The sequence below is a fragment of the Limanda limanda genome, chromosome 4 (assembly GCF_963576545.1).
Source record: "Limanda limanda chromosome 4, fLimLim1.1, whole genome shotgun sequence".
In the NCBI taxonomy this organism is placed as follows: domain Eukaryota; kingdom Metazoa; phylum Chordata; class Actinopteri; order Pleuronectiformes; family Pleuronectidae; genus Limanda; species Limanda limanda.
The window spans coordinates 20134184-20152397 of record NC_083639.1 but is presented as its reverse complement, the minus strand read 5'-3'; the positions used below and the strand labels follow the sequence as shown (position 1 = coordinate 20152397).

General features: G+C 41.9%; 1 protein-coding gene across 1 annotated transcript in view; it reads left to right on the top strand.

The window, feature by feature from the left end:
* The first annotated feature begins 391 nt into the window (after window positions 1-391).
* LOC132999816 (band 4.1-like protein 1) overlaps window positions 392-18214 on the top strand; it is a 30208-nt gene continuing 12385 nt past the window's right edge. The window contains exons 1-12 of the mRNA XM_061069591.1: window positions 392-519; window positions 1577-1744; window positions 5432-5536; window positions 9687-9729; window positions 9919-9994; window positions 10421-10639; window positions 11048-11135; window positions 11260-11412; window positions 13079-13176; window positions 14110-14285; window positions 14874-15094; window positions 18020-18169. Of these exons, the coding sequence (XP_060925574.1) occupies window positions 475-519; window positions 1577-1744; window positions 5432-5536; window positions 9687-9729; window positions 9919-9994; window positions 10421-10639; window positions 11048-11135; window positions 11260-11412; window positions 13079-13176; window positions 14110-14285; window positions 14874-15094; window positions 18020-18169 (1542 nt within the window). The 5' untranslated portion in view covers window positions 392-474. The remainder of the gene's footprint in view (window positions 520-1576; window positions 1745-5431; window positions 5537-9686; window positions 9730-9918; window positions 9995-10420; window positions 10640-11047; window positions 11136-11259; window positions 11413-13078; window positions 13177-14109; window positions 14286-14873; window positions 15095-18019; window positions 18170-18214) is intronic.

Below are 18214 nucleotides of genomic sequence, written 5' to 3'. Positions count from 1 at the left end.
GAATATCATATTAATGATTACATTTTCTTTAGTGTGCGTTTTTGTTACATTAGAAAAATACCTTTTTATCTACATTGGCATTGAATCCTGTGCCATGTTGTATGGTACTATTTCTACAGTAGCCCAGGAAAGACAAGCCAAACACTGGCTCCAGACATATTGTTTTGTATTTTCATGTTTCCTGAATTCTCTGAACTGAATATTCTCCTACATCCTAGGAAGAGGAGGGTGAAACAAAGGACTTTCACTAAACTTTACTGTTAGATGCCACACACACAGAACCTTTACGGTTTTGACATGGTTTTATGAAGTCGGTGCTCTACTCTGTTGAGATGGTTCTTAAAACGTTTCTTTGTTCATGTCTTTTTTCAGGTTGGCGTTACTTTGCTGAAGCGACAGAGGCAGGCCCTAAGTCAGAGGTGAAGAAAGCAAGACAGGAGTCCTCCCAGACAGCAGGGGGCAGCAGCAGCAGGCATGCAGGACTCCACCTCAGACAGCATGCTGGCGATGGCCAAACAGGTCAGCATTGCACAAAATGATAAAGCCACAGACCTCCAAGTGGCTTTGTTAAGTCTTTATTTCGGCCTTTGTAAGGTTTTGCTCGTTACTTATTAAACCAATGTTTTCCTCAACCAGTTTTCCTCAAACAGGTCAACCATTAAAACGTCGAAAATGTTCTTTAACTACCAGCTTAAGTGTCCCTGATGTTCCTGTTATTATACAAAATAATAATAGAGAAAATAAGGACAGATTGGATAAAGGAATTGTATAACAAGGATGTCATCTGGAGACTAGTTTCTCTCTGCTCTCTATCATAATTTTATTCGAAATCTCGAATGCACAGCATATCTCGATAATGCATTAGTCTTGCTTGGACTGAAGCAAAGCTGTCAGGTCTGGAGAGGCTGTAATACGCAGTGATGGCATCAGTTATGGTTGGTGTGACAGTATAACGAATGTCTGAAACATCGACTGTATATAAAAGATCGACGACATGACAGCTCCCAAAAGTGAGGCCAAGTCATCTTGATCACCACCCTGTGTAATGGGACATGTAAGGGCCTAAATCTAAGTGCACAGTAAATACATTTTTCTCAATGATGGTCTCTTTCAATTTAATAAGTGTTTATTTTAACAATACATTTGTAATATGTGTTTATCATACCATTAAAAACTGGGTGAAACTACGCGATTGAGAGCTGAAACTGAGACTCTGGCTTCAAATTCTCTCTAAAGCGTGAGATGATGGCTCCTGTATCTGTGGTATTCTGTGTTCATTTTTGTACATTGTGAGAAAGTGGAGACGTGTCATCTTTCTCTATGTCCAGTCTATGGCCGTACCAGAGTTTCACATATTTCACACTATGACCAAGATCTACTCAAGCAACTTGCTAACTACACTTCTGACTTGGACTGAGGCCAAATCAACCAAACATTGTGATGTTTGTATTGTAGTTAAAACTTAATATTGGTAAAAAAACCTAATCTCAAGGCGCTATCCTTATTCTGGCAGGTAAAAGTATTTTGACACATCAGATCCTTTACATTGCACTGTCTTTTTTAAATGTTTGTAAAGGAACAGAACTCCAAGCATCTGGACGAACACAGAGAAACAGACGAAATGTCTGAGAAGACGTCGCCAAACAAGAACCTCAAATCCCCCCAGAAAGGCTCCAAGCGACTGAAAACGGCCCCCTTCAAAATGACGCTGCTGGACACTTCTGACTTTGAAGGAGAAATCGAGGTATGCCAAACATCATAGGGTTTGTTGAAATACATTTTGTAGAAAATGCTTAAAATGCTGAACAAACTGGAAAGCAGCACTCTTTATTCCCCCTTGTTATTATTTTTACTGTGTGGGTAGATGTGTGTGTTGTACAGTGCTGCACAGAATGCATAAAGCAGGCAGAGAGAACAAAAGAATAAAAGACAGAGTGCCATGCTGTGAGCTCGGCAGGAGGGTGAAACCGAGGAAATGTCGCACATTTCTGTATAATGTAGTGTAATAATTCATAACCAATTACCTGACCCAATATTTTAGGCTATTTCTTGAAAAGGCTCAACTTTCTATTCCCCTCACTAAGAATTTACATACATGCATGAACCATGAGGTGTCTGCCTGGCACCATTGCCTCTGCACCTGATGAGATCTGTCTGGGCACATTGATGGCGTCCAGTCCAGTTCATCACCGCTGTATTTCTTAAACTAGACGTCTGCGTGATCCAGCAGAGTGACTGTATTGTACATGCTCGTTAATATGACTATGGATATTGAAGCTTCAGGACTTAGTGAGCACCAACAGAAATGTTTTTCTAGAGCACTGTGTCTCAAAAAGTATTAAAAGAGGATATAGGTTTGTCTGTGTCGTCCAACGCCAATTTACAAGTGACCGTTACAAAAATGGATGCACATCATAGAGTTTAGCTTGTATTTATATACAACACTTTTTATTGCTGCCTATCTTGACAAGGATTCTTTGGCAGAAAAGATATTGTATCACTTTGGAAAAATAATGGTAAATGTTGAATTTGACATTTAGAGTTTTAACTTTTCTCCAACAGAAAGATACCACACAGCATAATGTTTACAAGGTATGGATATGAAGGGATTTATTGATTTATACTTTGTCTGGAAGATTTTATCTTTTTGAGATATTTTTCGGCATTTCGCCTTAATTTATACGACAGTGAGCGTGAAATGGGCAAAAAGAATTGGGATGGAACTAAACCTGCAGCTGCTACATGGAAATTCAAGCCTCTGTATATTTGCTGATTAAAAGAACAACAGCTGTTCTCTATTACTGAGGGGAATATTACAACTCCAGCTAACTGTGATAGAACCATATGATCTGCTCTCTCAAGTTCGGTGGGTATTGTGGGTAGATGTGTCATCTCCTGATGACTGTTCTATTTCATAGACACATTATCAGGATCATCTTGTCAGATATTGGGAAACTTCCCCAACAACACAGAATACAATTGAACTGTTTTCATCTAAATCAAGTAGTGACCTTGTCAGAAGCTGGTGGCTCTTCACAAAATCTTAATCCTTTCATAGTTTGCTACGCTGTATTTTGTTTAGTGAAGTTTTTTTAAATTTCATTGATTAAAGATTAAAAAAGTATTGTTTTTGCAAAACTACTCAAACTTAGATTTCGTTTTTGGCATTCATATAAACAACCTTCAAGTTAATTCTGTCCAATAAAAGCCCCGGGCACAAGCTGCTAACTGGGTGTTAGGAAATCCATAGTTATTACATGTTTGCAAGCCAGGCGCAGCCAAGGAGAAAATAGAAGAGCGATGTTATTATGGGCCACCTGCAGGATACTTGTGCACAAGGGCATGCAACTTTGTGTGTGATGTGCTGGGGTTGGGGCTGAGGCGGCTTATATCTGCGAGTGTGTGTGTGTGTGAGGTGAGAGGATCAGGAATTCTACGCTTGTCGACCAATCTCTCAGCACTGAAAAAATATCCTGAAATACCTCTGGGCCTTTTCCACATCACAAGAATAGATTGCATTACGGTGATAAAGCTTGTGTCTTAAGTGCTTCCTGAACATTCATCTGCTCTCTGCAGTCATTGCCAGAGATGCATGTACAACGCAGCCTCTTCTCAGCCTATGTGTTGTTTTTTTATTCTCGTACAGTATGTTGAGAGCCTCAGACCTCCGGGTCATGGATGAGCTTGCTCCTGCTTTGTGACTGTAATTGCAGGGTTGGAACTTTGTCCCTGCTTCCAGGAGCTGGTAATAACAGTGTTGCAAGGAGGCAGGCCACACTTAGGGGATGGCTCTCCCCAGAGGGGGCGCTGCATGCACGAGTTAATGAAGTCTCTTGTCATGGACGCATGGCTTCACATCCCTGTGGTCCTTGGGCAGGAGAGGAGACACCCCGCCTTTACCCACTCTTACCCCTGCAATTTCAATATGAAGCCTGGCTGAGCTGATGTCTACAACACAGCTATTTATTGTAAAATTGATTGTGATCTTTATACGCTGCCAATGTTCTTTCCTTGGATTTCCCACGTCAGGTGGCAGAAATGCTGAGATCATTATTGTGCAGCCAAATAATTAATTGTTCCAGAGTAGAGAGGAAATAGGCTGATTCACCTCAGTCATGGCCTATTAAAATTCCACATGCCTATTCATTTATTTAATATTACTGGTTGCATCGGATGTCATTAGCATGCTCTTCAAAGTGTTGCTCCACCATCCTTTCTCCTTTAATAAGGCAAAGGTGAAACACTCTTTAAAGTCCGGTAGCCGTGAGATATTAAGCACAACACAGCAGAGGGATAACACTGCATCTGTTGTCCTGGCAACTGCTTGCTTCATTCTCGCTGTCGCCTCACCTAGGCATTGTGTGTGTGTGTGTGTGTGTGTGTGTGTGTGTGTGTGTGTGTGTGTGTGTGTGTGTGTGTGTGTGTGTGTGTGTGTGTGTGTGTGTGTGTGTGTGTGTGTGTGTGTGTGTGTGTGTGTGTGTGTGTGTGTGTGTGTGTGTGTGTGTGTGTGTGTGTGTGTGTGTGCGTCCATAAGGTCTAAACACTACCACACTTCTTTGTTCAATATTTGACAGTGGCAGATGAGCTCTTGCGTGAATTGATGTTGCATTGTCAATATTTCAAACACTACAAAAAATGCCTGAAATTGAAGTGAAAACATTTTAGGTGTGATTATTTACGGCTTGAAATAAACAAGTTTAGCTGCGGGTGCCTTGAGAGATTTTCAAGATCTCTTCAAATAATCCATACTAATCTTTATAATGTAATGTTGTGGATATAATTTTCATCAGACCACTGTGAAATCCAAACTAGTCGATTTATTTTCTAAATAGAAGAATATCTCACTTACTTATAAATAAAGTACTTACTTTGTCATACTTTTCTCTCAGATGTCACAATTCTTCAGGTTGAACTGTTTCCTTCTCCACTTCTCTACTTAGGTACATTACTTTAACACAGGCTATTCACGGTCTCCACAAATCCTGGTGTAAGCACAGTCAGCCAAAACGTTCATTTATACATTCTGATGTTTACTTGTCAAAGATATCGAACAAACTGTACTTGAATGTGAAAAACAAACTTGTCTCTTGAATCTCAAAGCAAAAGTTGATGTGATGCTCACGCTGTCAATGGCAGAGGAAATCCTACATGCAGTGCAAAGAGAAGCAATTCACAATCCATTTTCACTGGCAAGTGTTTGATGCACTCTGGTTGGGACTTAACACCACATGACTGAGCTGTTTTCTCTGAACCAGAGAACAGGAAAGCAGTCTTGAGAATAACAGTTGTCTTTGGGTCTTATGTTTGCCCTGATAAACTGAGCTTTAATGGCAACTTATGCATAATACTTCAGAAACATCGTGGAAAATCTCTCTTCTGCTTTCTTTTGTCATTCTTACCACAGCTGTGTCCTTCATCTTTGTCTTGACAGAAACACTCAAGAGGACAGACCCTGATTGACATGGTGTGTGAGCACCTCAACCTACTGGAGAAGGACTACTTTGGCCTGACCTTTGCTGACACAGACACCCAGAAGGTCAGTGAATTGTGTACCGCAATAACCTTGTGGGATGTTTCACTGCATAAACACGCTGCTCACGGAACAATCTGTATTCCTCTCACTTGTTGGCTGGGTCAGCTCTCTGAGGGGTGCACTATCCATCATTCAAAGAATGAATGAAAAATGGAAATTTCCATTCTAACGCTGCGTCTCGACAAAAGGCAATTGAAAAACTTGTGCAGTAGGGGAGAAGATTAAAAAAAAAAGTCTCATCTACTCTTTGCAACGTGCATATATGAAATGTCGTTAGAGAAATATTTCTCAAACGCATAGATGTTCTGGAAGCAGAAATAAAAATCTGCCCCCAGAGGTTGAGTTAAACCTCTGGAGGCAGAAGCCAAGAGCCAGAGTTTATCAGAGAAATTTGAATAGATAAGAAGTAAAGTTTGGTCAGAATAGTTTGCTAACTCCTTTTTGTCTTTCTTATGTAACCATAGCAACTTCAAGCCTGTGGCAATAGATGAGGCTCCACTTTATGATCAGACAGAATAAATTGCTCATTGCCTCAATATGGCTAAAATGCATTCTTTAGTTTGTTGTGAAAGTGCTGGTGGGTTTGAGACATGCATGGACTCACAACATGAGGAGATGTGATCGTTTGAGGCAGTCTTCAGACCTGCTGTTAACATCCGTCCTGAGAAATCCGATCAGAAATGGTCAGCGTTAAGTACGTGTGTTCACACCTTAAATTCAAATTCCTCCTATTGGGTCTCCTGTGATCATTTTTGATCAGAGCTCACTTCCCCGCTCTGTATGCAAATACACGTTTCGTCATTTCTGTTCTCTAAGACCCAATAGTTTTTACCCAGTCTGAGTTTGTAGATGAATCTATGTGTCTGTGTGTCTGTTTGTGTCAACCCGAGTGAGCGAGAGAAAGGCAATAAGAGAGAGAGTTGTCAGGCGGGGCTTAATGAATCTCGAGCAGCTGCATTGTGAATAAAGATTTGACAGATTTAGCAAAAGTAGCAGTCATTATGTATTGATCAGTGTTGATATTGTGGCGGTGGCCACACAAGAATCAACGTATTGGCACTGAGAAATAGAAAATGCTAAAAGTATGTGCACTTCATTGTGAAACTGCAGCAGGTCAGAGGTCATCAGCTGAGTAAGAGGTCCTTCATATGAATGTGGTCACGTTTGTCACATGTGTCACGGAACACCTCAGAATGGGATCTTACTGATCTGATCTCTGAGGACATATTCAGGACGCATTTAGGTGTGTTAGGCCTGAACTAGCTGACCACTCGTGATTACCATGCAGGTCTTAACAGAGTGAACAGCTTCATCGCAGTAAACAGTTGCTCAATAGCTGATTGCTATGACTAGCAACAATGCTGATGAGAGCAATTAGAGTGAACTACAACAGTAAAGCAAACAAAGAGCTGGAAGCTGTTGTACTGCAGATTTTGGTGAGACTACATGTTGTAAATTGTACTATTCGTTAACTGCAACACTGCAACAAGAAACCATGTCTTGATTAGTATTGAAAAAATCTACTACCCTAACTTTTTACGAAAGAAATAGTCCTTCATGAAAATTGCAGACAGTTCTGCACCAAGCCTGTTTCAGAAAACAGATCACAGCCTGCAATTCTGGGCACGTCGACTCCAATAAGCTAATTTCAAATAGAAAGTCCAGGTCTGTTTCCCTCTGATCTCTTTCTAATTGCTGTAAGGTGCACAGACCAGGTTTATGATCATATAATCATGTGACTGACACTGAACTGCGTTCACATGACAGCTCTTTGTTGGGTGTGGGTTTGCGGGTTTGATTGACGTGAGATGCCCCAAGGGCAGGTAGGCTGCACAACAAGCTACAGAGGAACCCTCTGCTGTTTGAAGATAGGGAAGATGACAAGACTAAGTCTCTTTTAACATTTGGAGCATTAACTCACCATCATCAGCTTTTGCATGCTTTGTTAGCTCACATGTCGTGACTTGACATGTGCCTGATGACTTCAGCTTTAGATTGAGCATTATCTCGGCCCGAAGTGGACAGGTTAGCAGGTGCGTTTAAGAGGTAAACAGGCTTCAAATGTTTTCCTCCCTCTGAGTTTAGGAAAGGCTGCAGCTCAGAAGCCGGGCTTATCAGAGTGCAGCTTGAAGCTGCCGTCTGGGGTCATCGCTGCTTAGTGGACCAAAAAAGCCGGAGAATTGAAATGTTATTTCTGATGCCCTTTCTCTGTCTCAGCTGGGGGGGAGGAAAGAGGTTTTTATCTTTTGCTCTTCAGTGGAACATTTATTCTGTGTGATTGCTGTATGAACTGATCCTGCAAACGCAGAAGTAAAGCCTTGATCAGTTAGTGATTAAAAGTTCCTTCTGCTTTTCTGCAGAGAAAAGCAAAGCGACAGAGGAAGTGCCTTACTAATTGAGTGCTCTTTGGCCCTGGCTGATATAAGGGGGGGGGGGGGGGGCTCATTAAAGTCTTTAGCAGCATGATTAAACACTGAAGGTGTGTGTGTGTGTGTTTGTGTACGTCAGTGTGTGTGTGTACGGGAAGGCACAGCTCAATGTTGCCAGAGAGGCTTGAAGTTTGCCCAACAAGACCACAGGAGTGTACTGTGCTGTGTCAACCTTTCATACTCCTGATTCCACTCTGACTGATGTGATACCAGCTGGCTAAAATACTGTCAGCATTAATAAGCAGCTGCTGTGTGGTATTCAGGCTAGTGAGGATCACTGTCAGCTCTCTGCACCACAGGCAGCACCCAACTACGTTGCCTCCTGCAAACACCTGTTTATGTATATGTGCAGGGAATAAAGCAGCAAATGGTATCGGCCCCCACCACTGTGTGCAAGCCTATGTGTCGGCCTGTATTTATTTTTGTTTGTGTGATTGGATTTAAATGTCCTTAGACGACCTGTCAGTGTGGCTCTGCGGATGGCAGAGCCTGTTGGCTGGTCCATCACTTTGCTCTTGACTGTAATATCTAGACAATTGCTGGTTCACACAATGAGACCAGACAACAGTGATGCTGACATTGGCGATCCTCTGCTTTTTCATCCAGGTCAAATATGTAGTAGTGGATGAATTGCCACATCTATTTTTCACCCATGTCTAGGGGACAGCCTGAACTTTAGTTTTCCACCACCATGAAGTTGACATTTGTTTCCAAATTGGAATGTTTCAAAATAAATGATTTGCAATGTGTTTTTTACCTAGCGCCATCATCGGTTCAAAATATTAAAACCATCCAGTTCTTTGGTTTATTATCAAACTCCTGCTTAACTAATAACATTCATCCGCTTTCTCAGTTTGTTTTGTAGCAAAGGTTTCCTGCCAACACATTAAACTAAGATGGGGAACATGCCACACATCAACATACTGGCATTGTCACTGCGAGCATAGAAGCATGTGGAGCATTTAGCTTAAGGCACCACTGTACGGCTGCTGGCATTTAGACATTTCATCATGGAGTACAGTTTAGATGAAGTACTCATATCCAATAATTGGATTGATCTACAACTAATGTGACAGGGGTTCTATCTGTCTACACTATGTCGCTACTTTTTAATAATTGCAAGGGTTACACATGGAAGTATCGGATGTAATCAATAGTTTATTAAGAGGATACAAATTATTCCATCGAGATTAACATAAACATCCAGAAGGTCAAAAAGAGGTTTGATGAAGCTAGTAAAGTAAAAGGTGGATAATGAATGTTCTTTTGTATATCAAGAGATTTTTCATGGAATATTGTGCTTTAATTTGTAAGCAGTTACAAATGATTATTGAATATTTTCTCTCTTCATCGTTGAACTTCCAATCGTAACGATCCACAATTCCTGTAACAAGAGAGACAGTATCCACTGAACCACTGATGAGATGCTCTCATAGCAAAATCAGAAATAGGGTCCCCATAGGTGAAGCGGTTCACTGCATGATTGGATGTGATGAGATCAGAAAGGTAACTGGCTGCCAATGATTTTGCAACACAATGAACACAACAGATGCTTGATTTAAATCTGGAACGCTTCAGCTGGAGATGGCTCACTTGCTTTATTCAACCATATGGAGCGGCTTTCATTAGGAACATCGACAGCAATTAGAGCGGAGTGCGACACCGGGGTGTGCATTAACCATGTTTCCAGCTGCCCTCTGTGAATTCTGCCTTCTGTCTTTTAGAACTGGTTGGACCCCTCCAAGGAGATCAAGAAGCAGATGCGCAGTGAGTGTCTTTTCCAAGTCCCTCACACGCTATTAAATTAAATTGGTAAAGTCGTATTTGTAGGCAAATGAAGTGATACACATTTTTATGTTAACCTATTACATACATTTCTGTTATTGACTTTTAATTATAATGTTGTGCAAAACGTCTCAAGACAAACATATTATTGAACATCCATGTACTCCTCAGACTCTCCGTGGAACTTTGCTTTCTCAGTCAAGTTCTACCCTCCAGACCCCTCCCAGCTCACTGAGGATATCACCAGGTAGAACACACACACACACACACACACACACACACACACACACACACACACACACACACACACACACACACACACACACACACACACACACACACACACACACATATTGTCAACAGTTGTAACTCCTCTGTCTGTGCTGCCAGATGCTCTTCACAGTTCAATGAAAGCAGACATCGTTGACATATGTCAGGGGCACCTTTTTAATTTGCCTAAAGATAAGTGTTTACATGCAAGCATTGTAACAATTTACGTGGCATATTTGCCCTTCTGTCAAAGCAGCCCAAATCCCTCTCTCCTTTTGAAGGATTTGACCTGGAATGCTACTAACTGCCGTGGATAATCTATACTGAATACTTGTTGGAGCTTGCCTTGGCTCGGGCTTGTTTGACTGCCAACACCCTCCTCCCCTTTTGTTTCATCTGACAGATACTACCTATGTCTGCAGCTGAGGGATGACATGCTGTCAGGTCGACTGCCTTGCTCGTTCGTCACTCATGCCCTTCTGGGCTCCTACTCCGTTCAAGCCGAGCTGGGAGACTATGACCAGGATGACCACGGCTCGGACTATGTCAGCGATTTCCGCTTTGCCCCCAATCAGACTCGCGAGCTGGAGGAGAGGGTTATGGAGCTCCATCGGAACTACAAGTACTGGACTTACTGTTGTTAGAATCAGATTTTCATCAGTGAACAAATCTCCTGGGTTTATGGGTTGATGAGATTTCCGTTGTTTTGAAACATATCCTCAAGCACATGGCAGATAGATGCCGCCACATTACTGCACAATCTGTCATTGGGACGTTAACAGTGCGAGTCTTGACAGTGTGAGAACACCTTCACTCAGTTAGAGGGTTTCCACGATGCTCTTCTTTAGCTTTGCTTTTTGGCATGCGACCAAACAAAAATGCTTAGGGGAACGGATGCAACGAATTAAGAAGTGAATATATCAAGCATATTACCGAGATAATTCTGCTCCCGCTGTGCAAGATTATGGGCTTATTATTTGAGAGGGCCTGTTGATGTTGGTTACAGATATTATCGTTATTCTGCTCGCAGGGGGATGACTCCAGCAGAGGCTGAAATTAACTTCTTGGAGAATGCGAAGAAACTGTCCATGTACGGTGTGGACCTCCACCATGCTAAGGTCGACTCTTCCTCAAGTTGTTTCATATCATGTTATTTTCATGAGATTACAATAGTTTTCTAGGATGCATCCAGTGTTTCTCATGAATAATTTCTGTCTGTGTGCTGCCCCATGTTTGCTGCAGGATTCTGAAGGGATTGACATAATGCTGGGGGTCTGTGCCAACGGTCTGCTGATTTACAGAGATAGGCTGAGAATCAACCGCTTTGCCTGGCCAAAGATCCTAAAGATCTCTTATAAGAGGAGCAACTTCTACATCAAGATACGACCTGGAGAGGTATGCAGTGTGGGGAAGGATGATAAAAAGGGACACTATATATCGATTTCACACATTATGGTTCATTTATTATTCGTAAGTGCTGTTCAATAAAACAGGTAATGCAAACCAAAGTGTTAAAGGAGCTTTCTCATCGTCTCAGCTTGCAAAAATAAGCTGCACGATCATCATAATGACGGCCTTACAGTGACGTTTTCTTGGGTATCTGGCCTGAAAACGAATAATTTATATCAGAACGCCTGTGGTGCCAACTGTGGGTATGGTACTAAAAGTTATGATCGATACCACTCTCAATTCTATATGCAAGAACCATAGCTTAGTTTATCTTGAAGACATGACAAGGTGTGATTTTTCTGGCCTCCTGTCGCCACTGGTTGCCTGGCAACCTTAAAGCGATGACTCTAAGTAGTCACTGCACAAGGCCAAGACAAATGTATATGTTGCCATAGAAAATCCTTGATAGAACGTAAATGTTCATGAAGGGAGCTTTAGAGCTGCTTGTAGGCAGTTTTAGTTTCCTTCGGACTGACCCAGGCTAGCTGTTTCCTACCCTTTATCTAATAGTTGTGCTAAGCGTGGTGCATTTCTGAACATATTAAACTATTTCTTTTCCTTCAGCCGTATAATTCCAAACAGCACTCTTACTTACACTTAAAAGCTACTACAGAAATGAACGTGCAGTCAGTTATGCAAAGCAGAAGACTGTAAATCCTCTTTCCTACACTTCTAGCATTCTGCACGGTCAGGATCCTTGATAGAATAAATGACAAATTACATGTTACATTGTGAGTGTTAGAGCTGCTTATGGGCAGATCTGGTTAACTTTGGACTGAACCAGGTTTCTAGTCTTAATGCGGATCTAAAATCCTGGCTCCAGCTACAAATCTAACAGTAGACTGGGAATGAGAATAAGCACATTTCCCAAAATCTTGAACCATTCCTTTACCAGTGCAGCATTATCTCAGACAACAATAGCGAATGTTAAGCTGTTGTGTCTGAAAGGCACAACGGAAATGAATTTGTGGTCAGTTTTCAAGACAGCAGACTGTAAATCCTCCTTCTTATACCTCCAGCGTTGCTCCTCTGCACGATCAGGCTCCGTACTCTCGTCCTCCTCATTGTCCTGTGCGGCGCTGAAGCTTATCCTCCATGCTGAGCCTCAGTGCGACAGGCCGTCTGGGCCAGACCCAGTCAAGTGACAGAGCCGCACAGTGAGCCTGTGATGGAGCCAAATAAAGAGCCCCTTTACCAGAGCTGCTGCAGCTGCAGTCAGAATAGTGGGATAGAGGGTGTAAATATAGAGCCATGAAACACTTATCATCTCAAATGCTCCCAGTGTCTGAACATTGGATGCTTAATTGACTTTATCTACTCTTTTTGACGAGTCGGCAAAATCCACGTTTTAATTTTCTAAATGTGTTTGCTCATATATTGACATGCCTATTATGCTAGTTGTCTGCTTCACTGACTGAGGTCAGTGTTCATGCTGGAATGAGATATAAAGTAACACAACCTGGATTTTTCATGAATGTAATCGATTGGCCTAAGCTTAGGTCAAGCTCGAAGTACTTGTGGCTTTCAGAAAACTGCTCTCCAACACACACACACACACACACACACACTTTCTCACTTCTCTCTGTCTCCCTGTTCCCTCTCTCCCCTCCAGTACGAGCAGTTTGAAAGTACAATCGGTTTTAAGCTTCCCAACCACAGAGCTGCCAAGAGGCTGTGGAAGGTCTGCATTGAGCATCACACTTTCTTCCGGTAAGTATGGGGCGGTGTGGCCTAGGGGGTACAGTGGGCGTTCTCCAACAAGAAGGTTGCTGGTTCAATCCCCACTCTTCCCCATCTGCATGCCGAAGTGTCCTTGGCAAGATACTGAACCCCTAAATGGCCCCTCATAAATGTTGAGTGTACTAAAAATGTAAGTCGCTTTGGACAAAAGCGTCAGCTAAATGACATGTAATGTAATGTAATGTAATGTATTGATCTGCCCTCATGGTTGGAGTGTTTCCTGTTCAATGAGTATCAAGGCAAAGAAATACATTTCCATTCAATCGGCTTTCACCAGGTGCAAGCACACTCAACTTCATTGTACAGTGGTCTGTGAAACATGCGTTGGCCTTTCTGCAGCGCATGTTTCTTTCATGGAAACCTTGACGTTGCTAAATGATCCTGATTCCGCTTCACAAGAAGCTCAGGAGGTACAAGATGACATGTCACAGATGAATAGTTTCAGGGATACAGCATTGCAGCCAAATCCAATACAATTGAGGTAAATGGTGACTCCATTTCTAAACCCAGAAACAGGGAAAAAAACAATTGTGGACATTTCATTTTTTTTTGGTCTTGGTTCCTCATTGTTTTTTAATTTTAATTACATTTTTTCTCTAGTTCAGGTTGTTTTTTTTATTTCACTACTCAATGTCAATTTGATTGTCTAACCTGTGCCAAAACATTTGTGAAGATTTTGGTAATTGCAAAAATCTAATAAATTGTTGATTAACATATCTCCTCTAAACCACACATTCGACCCTGAAGCGAAGAAACAGCTTGTCAAAAATAGTGCTAATGTATCCAATAAAAAAAATGTATCCACGGAAGTTAGCTTGAAATCCACTGTCAATAAAGCACATAAATAGTATGATTGAGTATGTGGTCAAGAATGTTCAACCATTGCCATTGTTGTTTCTACAGGCTGGTATCTCCAGAGCCTCCACCTAAGGGCTTCTTGGTTATGGGTTCAAAGTTCAGATACAGCGGACGGACACAGGCTCAAACCAGACAGGCCAGCGCGCTCATCGACCGGCCTGCTCCACACTTTGAACGCTCCACCAGCAAGAGGTACCTGCTGTCCAGGAGCTTGGATGGAGGTGAGAACCAGGTGGTGCATCCAATCCATGTGCACATGTTTGGTCTAAAGATTGGATTGGATTTCTAAACTGGTATTTAAGCCCAGTGCACCGACATTTAAGGACAAAAACATGAACATTGAGGGAAATACACATTTTGCTTCCCTGCTTTCTTGCAGTGTTGGTTAGCTTAGCCTAGCTTAAAGACTAGAGATGGGAAACAGCTGGTTTAAGTCAGGAAAAAAAAAAGCCACCTACGAGTAAAGCTCACAAGTTTTTGTCATATGTCCTTTGTTTAAGATATGCAAAAACTAATGTGGAAGAAAACAGGTTGTGGTCTTTGTGGTGAAAGAAGTCACAGCCGAGAGTACATTTTGGTTTGTAGTTTTTGGTCGAGCCAGGCTTTTCAACTTTTACACCATATCCACTGGCTAGATGCTAAGCTAAAGGTAACGGTCTGCAGCTTCTTTTTTAAGAGACAGATATGAGAGTAATGTCAATCTTCCCACCTTTTTCTCAACATGACAGACACTGAGTGTACTTCCGAAAATGTCAAACTTTGACTCTCAAAGCCCGAAATCAAATGAACTCACCTGTTCTTCCTCGCAGAGTTCTCGCGGCCAGCCTCAGCCATGTGTGAGAACCACGACGGCCTGTCCCACCGCAGCGCCGGCGAACAGCGTCACCTCCACAGCCCCTCCATGGACGAGCAGGAGACCGAGCTGGAGCCCAGCATGGAGCAGGACGAGGACCCAGACCAGGGCACGGAGTCGGAGCAGGAAAAAGACTTCGATGGCAACGTCAGTCCAAGCCGAAAGAAGGAGATCATGGTAGTAAAGATTTCCTGACAGAATGTGACTTTTTCTATGGATTTCCATTGTGCTAATCTTTATGAACAATGTAAAGAGCTTCAGTATAATTGAAGACAACTCCAAACCAGGACTGCAGGGGTGCTGATGTAAACAGATGCAGTGCTATCTCCTATAGGCCAAGCTTCCCCAACAGGGGCATAACGCTGTGGTGGCTTTGGTGGATTTAGCGTTTACTAACTCTTCTCCTTTCACTCCTATTCACTCAGGCTTATATGCTTAAACTGCACTGCTCATAAATCCCGCTAACGGCTTTACAGTCTTTAACCCTTTTTCATTATGCTGAGAGATGCACACTCCAGCCTAGCTCTCGTTTGCTAACATTCTATTTCTTATTGTATTTTTCAACTCTTGCTGGCGATAAGGAGGAAGCTGGGTCACCAGCTGACAGTAAACAGGAGGTATTTGGTGTCTGGTGATTTGGTCTCTGTCTGTCTGCCTGTCTGTTGTTCTCTCTCTCTCTGTCTGTCTGTCTGACTATCTGTCTTAATTGTTTCCCACTCTCTCCACTGGGTCTGTCTCGTTTACTCGTAGCTGTCATCTCAGTTATCATCAAAAAAAGCTGTGCCGCACCGCACCACATAAACAAGTGATACTTTGAAGGTTGTGCCTGAACTCATTTGTCATGGCTGAGCATCCCAGCGAACATTTGACAGACAGGATGATTAGCACAGTGGGGACAGGGTTGAAGTGAAGCACTGATAAAAAAGGGGAAAATCTTTACAAAGCCATAGAAATGGATTTAGTTGACAAACAGACGCCTCAACTTTTATTTTGACAGGATGTTTGCATTCCTTATCAAGTCCAAAATGTCTACTGGGATGTATTTTCAGTCCATTTCCAAAGATGTTTTGGCATGGTTTGAAATGGCCAAATGTAGCCTTGCAGTCTGTCTGTCTGTCTGTCTGCCTGCCTCCCTTACTGACTCACCTTCTACCATCCTTTCTCTGAACCTGACCTCCTTCCTGCACTCTCTTATCCCTGCACTCGTCACCTCTGACCCCTCTCGTGCTCGCCCGCACACCTGCCCCAACTCAGCTCTCTCAGTTGGACCGGGAGACCACTCCTCGGCACAAACAGGAGGTACAGGTTCCTGCCTTGGGCCTTTGTGCTTTTCTTCTTGTGTGACGCTGTCCCTGTGCACCTCTACTCCACAGAGGCTTTTACAGATTGACATTTGCCTGCTCGGATCAAGGGATTTTCCCTATAGGCTATTTCTTCTGTGAAATGTCACAGATTAACTTTTCATGTGGCAGCAATGGGCGCAGTACACTTTGAAGCTTTAAAAGTCTCCAGTGCAATACATGTCTGTGTAGAGCCCTTCTTCCCTAGAAGCATGCATGTTCCCCATTCTGCTTTAGCCAGTGGTGGAATAAGTACTCAAATAATTTAGTAACTAAAAATAAGAGTATTAAAGCAAGTTTGAACAATATTCAACTATATAAATTTACTAAAAGTATACAAAATCTAAAATAATTGTGGTTAAATGGGTTAAAGACTCTGTTTAGAGTGAATCTTAATATCTCTGACTACATATACTTGAAAATGTATATTTAAACAGCAATTTCACAATATCTGCTTCACACAAATGGAGCTTGTTGCCAACCAGAGTCATGAAGAACATTTGAGTTCAGTACTTCCAATTCATTTGTGTATGCACATTCTACCAAACTCTCTTTTATTTTATTTTTAAATGGTCTTAGGTGAATTAAGATTGGCTTGGGGTTTGACATGATCAAGTCATGTCAAGTCAGATTTATTTTCATAGCACATTAAATCAACAGGAGCTGAAGCAAAGTGCTTTACAACCACAGTAAAGGAAGGCAGCACAAACATGGATACAATGTTAGAAATATAATTTGTAGAAAAATATATACACAGTAAAAGGCAGAGAAGATTAGCTAAAGAGACATGCAGTAAAATAGTGATAAGGCATTAACAGAGTCATAAGACAGACCCAAGCTGAATTACAATCGAAAGGAAAGAGGTGGCACTTTCAATTCAATTAAAAAATATGATTAGACCTGATGCGGAAAGGGAGGCTGTAGCAGAGTTGTATCAGAACAGTTTGGGTTTGCTCCACTTCATTGGTTTGAAATGCGCAGGACTGATGGGATACAGTGATGTCATGTATTCCTGTGCACCCATAGGATTTAGCCAGATGTGAATCTAAATTCAGTCTTATATTCGACATAATAGATAAGGAAGTTTTTACCCCTCAACTTTAACTCTTACTCATTAATGATAATTATTTAATGTAATGTAAATACTTAGGAGTTTTTTTAACTTTAAGACACTTTACCTCATTAGATACAAAATAGCACTGTTAGAATATTAGATTCTGATGCATCAAATCTTAGACCACATGACTGCTGTGGCTGGTCGAGACAGAGCTAGCTGTACTTTAAGTAGATCAGTGTTTCCTGCCATTCCAAATGGTCGTGAGATAAGTCTTATACACAATAACTAAAGTGGCTTCGTGATTTGCTTTTTTCTTGAAAAATATTTTTAGCTTTTAAATTAGGTCTTGAACATATTATATCAACTATAGATCCGATAATTGAATAATATGAGGAAATAAGTACTGTACGTGGGTAAATTATTGTAGTTACTTTCCACCACTGACTGTCATCATTTCAAAAACAAACAAAAGCAGATTTTGTGCAGATTTTGTGTTCATATGTGTCTTGACAAATACTGCAATTACAGTTGTTCTTTAGCAGTTCCCATGACGTGTCCTCTCCTGTGTATATGTAGTACTATTGTACCTCACATTTTGTTTGTTAATCCATATGAGATGAAAAGGTAAAACGTGCTAAGGAAAAGGATGTTGATGCCCTGCTAATAGCTGCATTTTCTCTTTCCCTCATGTTTTTCCTTCTCCAGTTCCTGGACAAGTCTCAGGACGTCTTGCTGAAGCACCAGGCCAGCATCAATGAGCTGAAGAGAGCCCTGAGGGAACCCAACAGCAAGTTGATGACCCGTGAGCAGCGTCTGTCTGGAAGCTCCCCGACCAGCACACCAGAGAAGAAGGCTGTGAGTGTGGAGGGCTGGGGGTTGGAGTGGGGTTGGGGGTCTGTG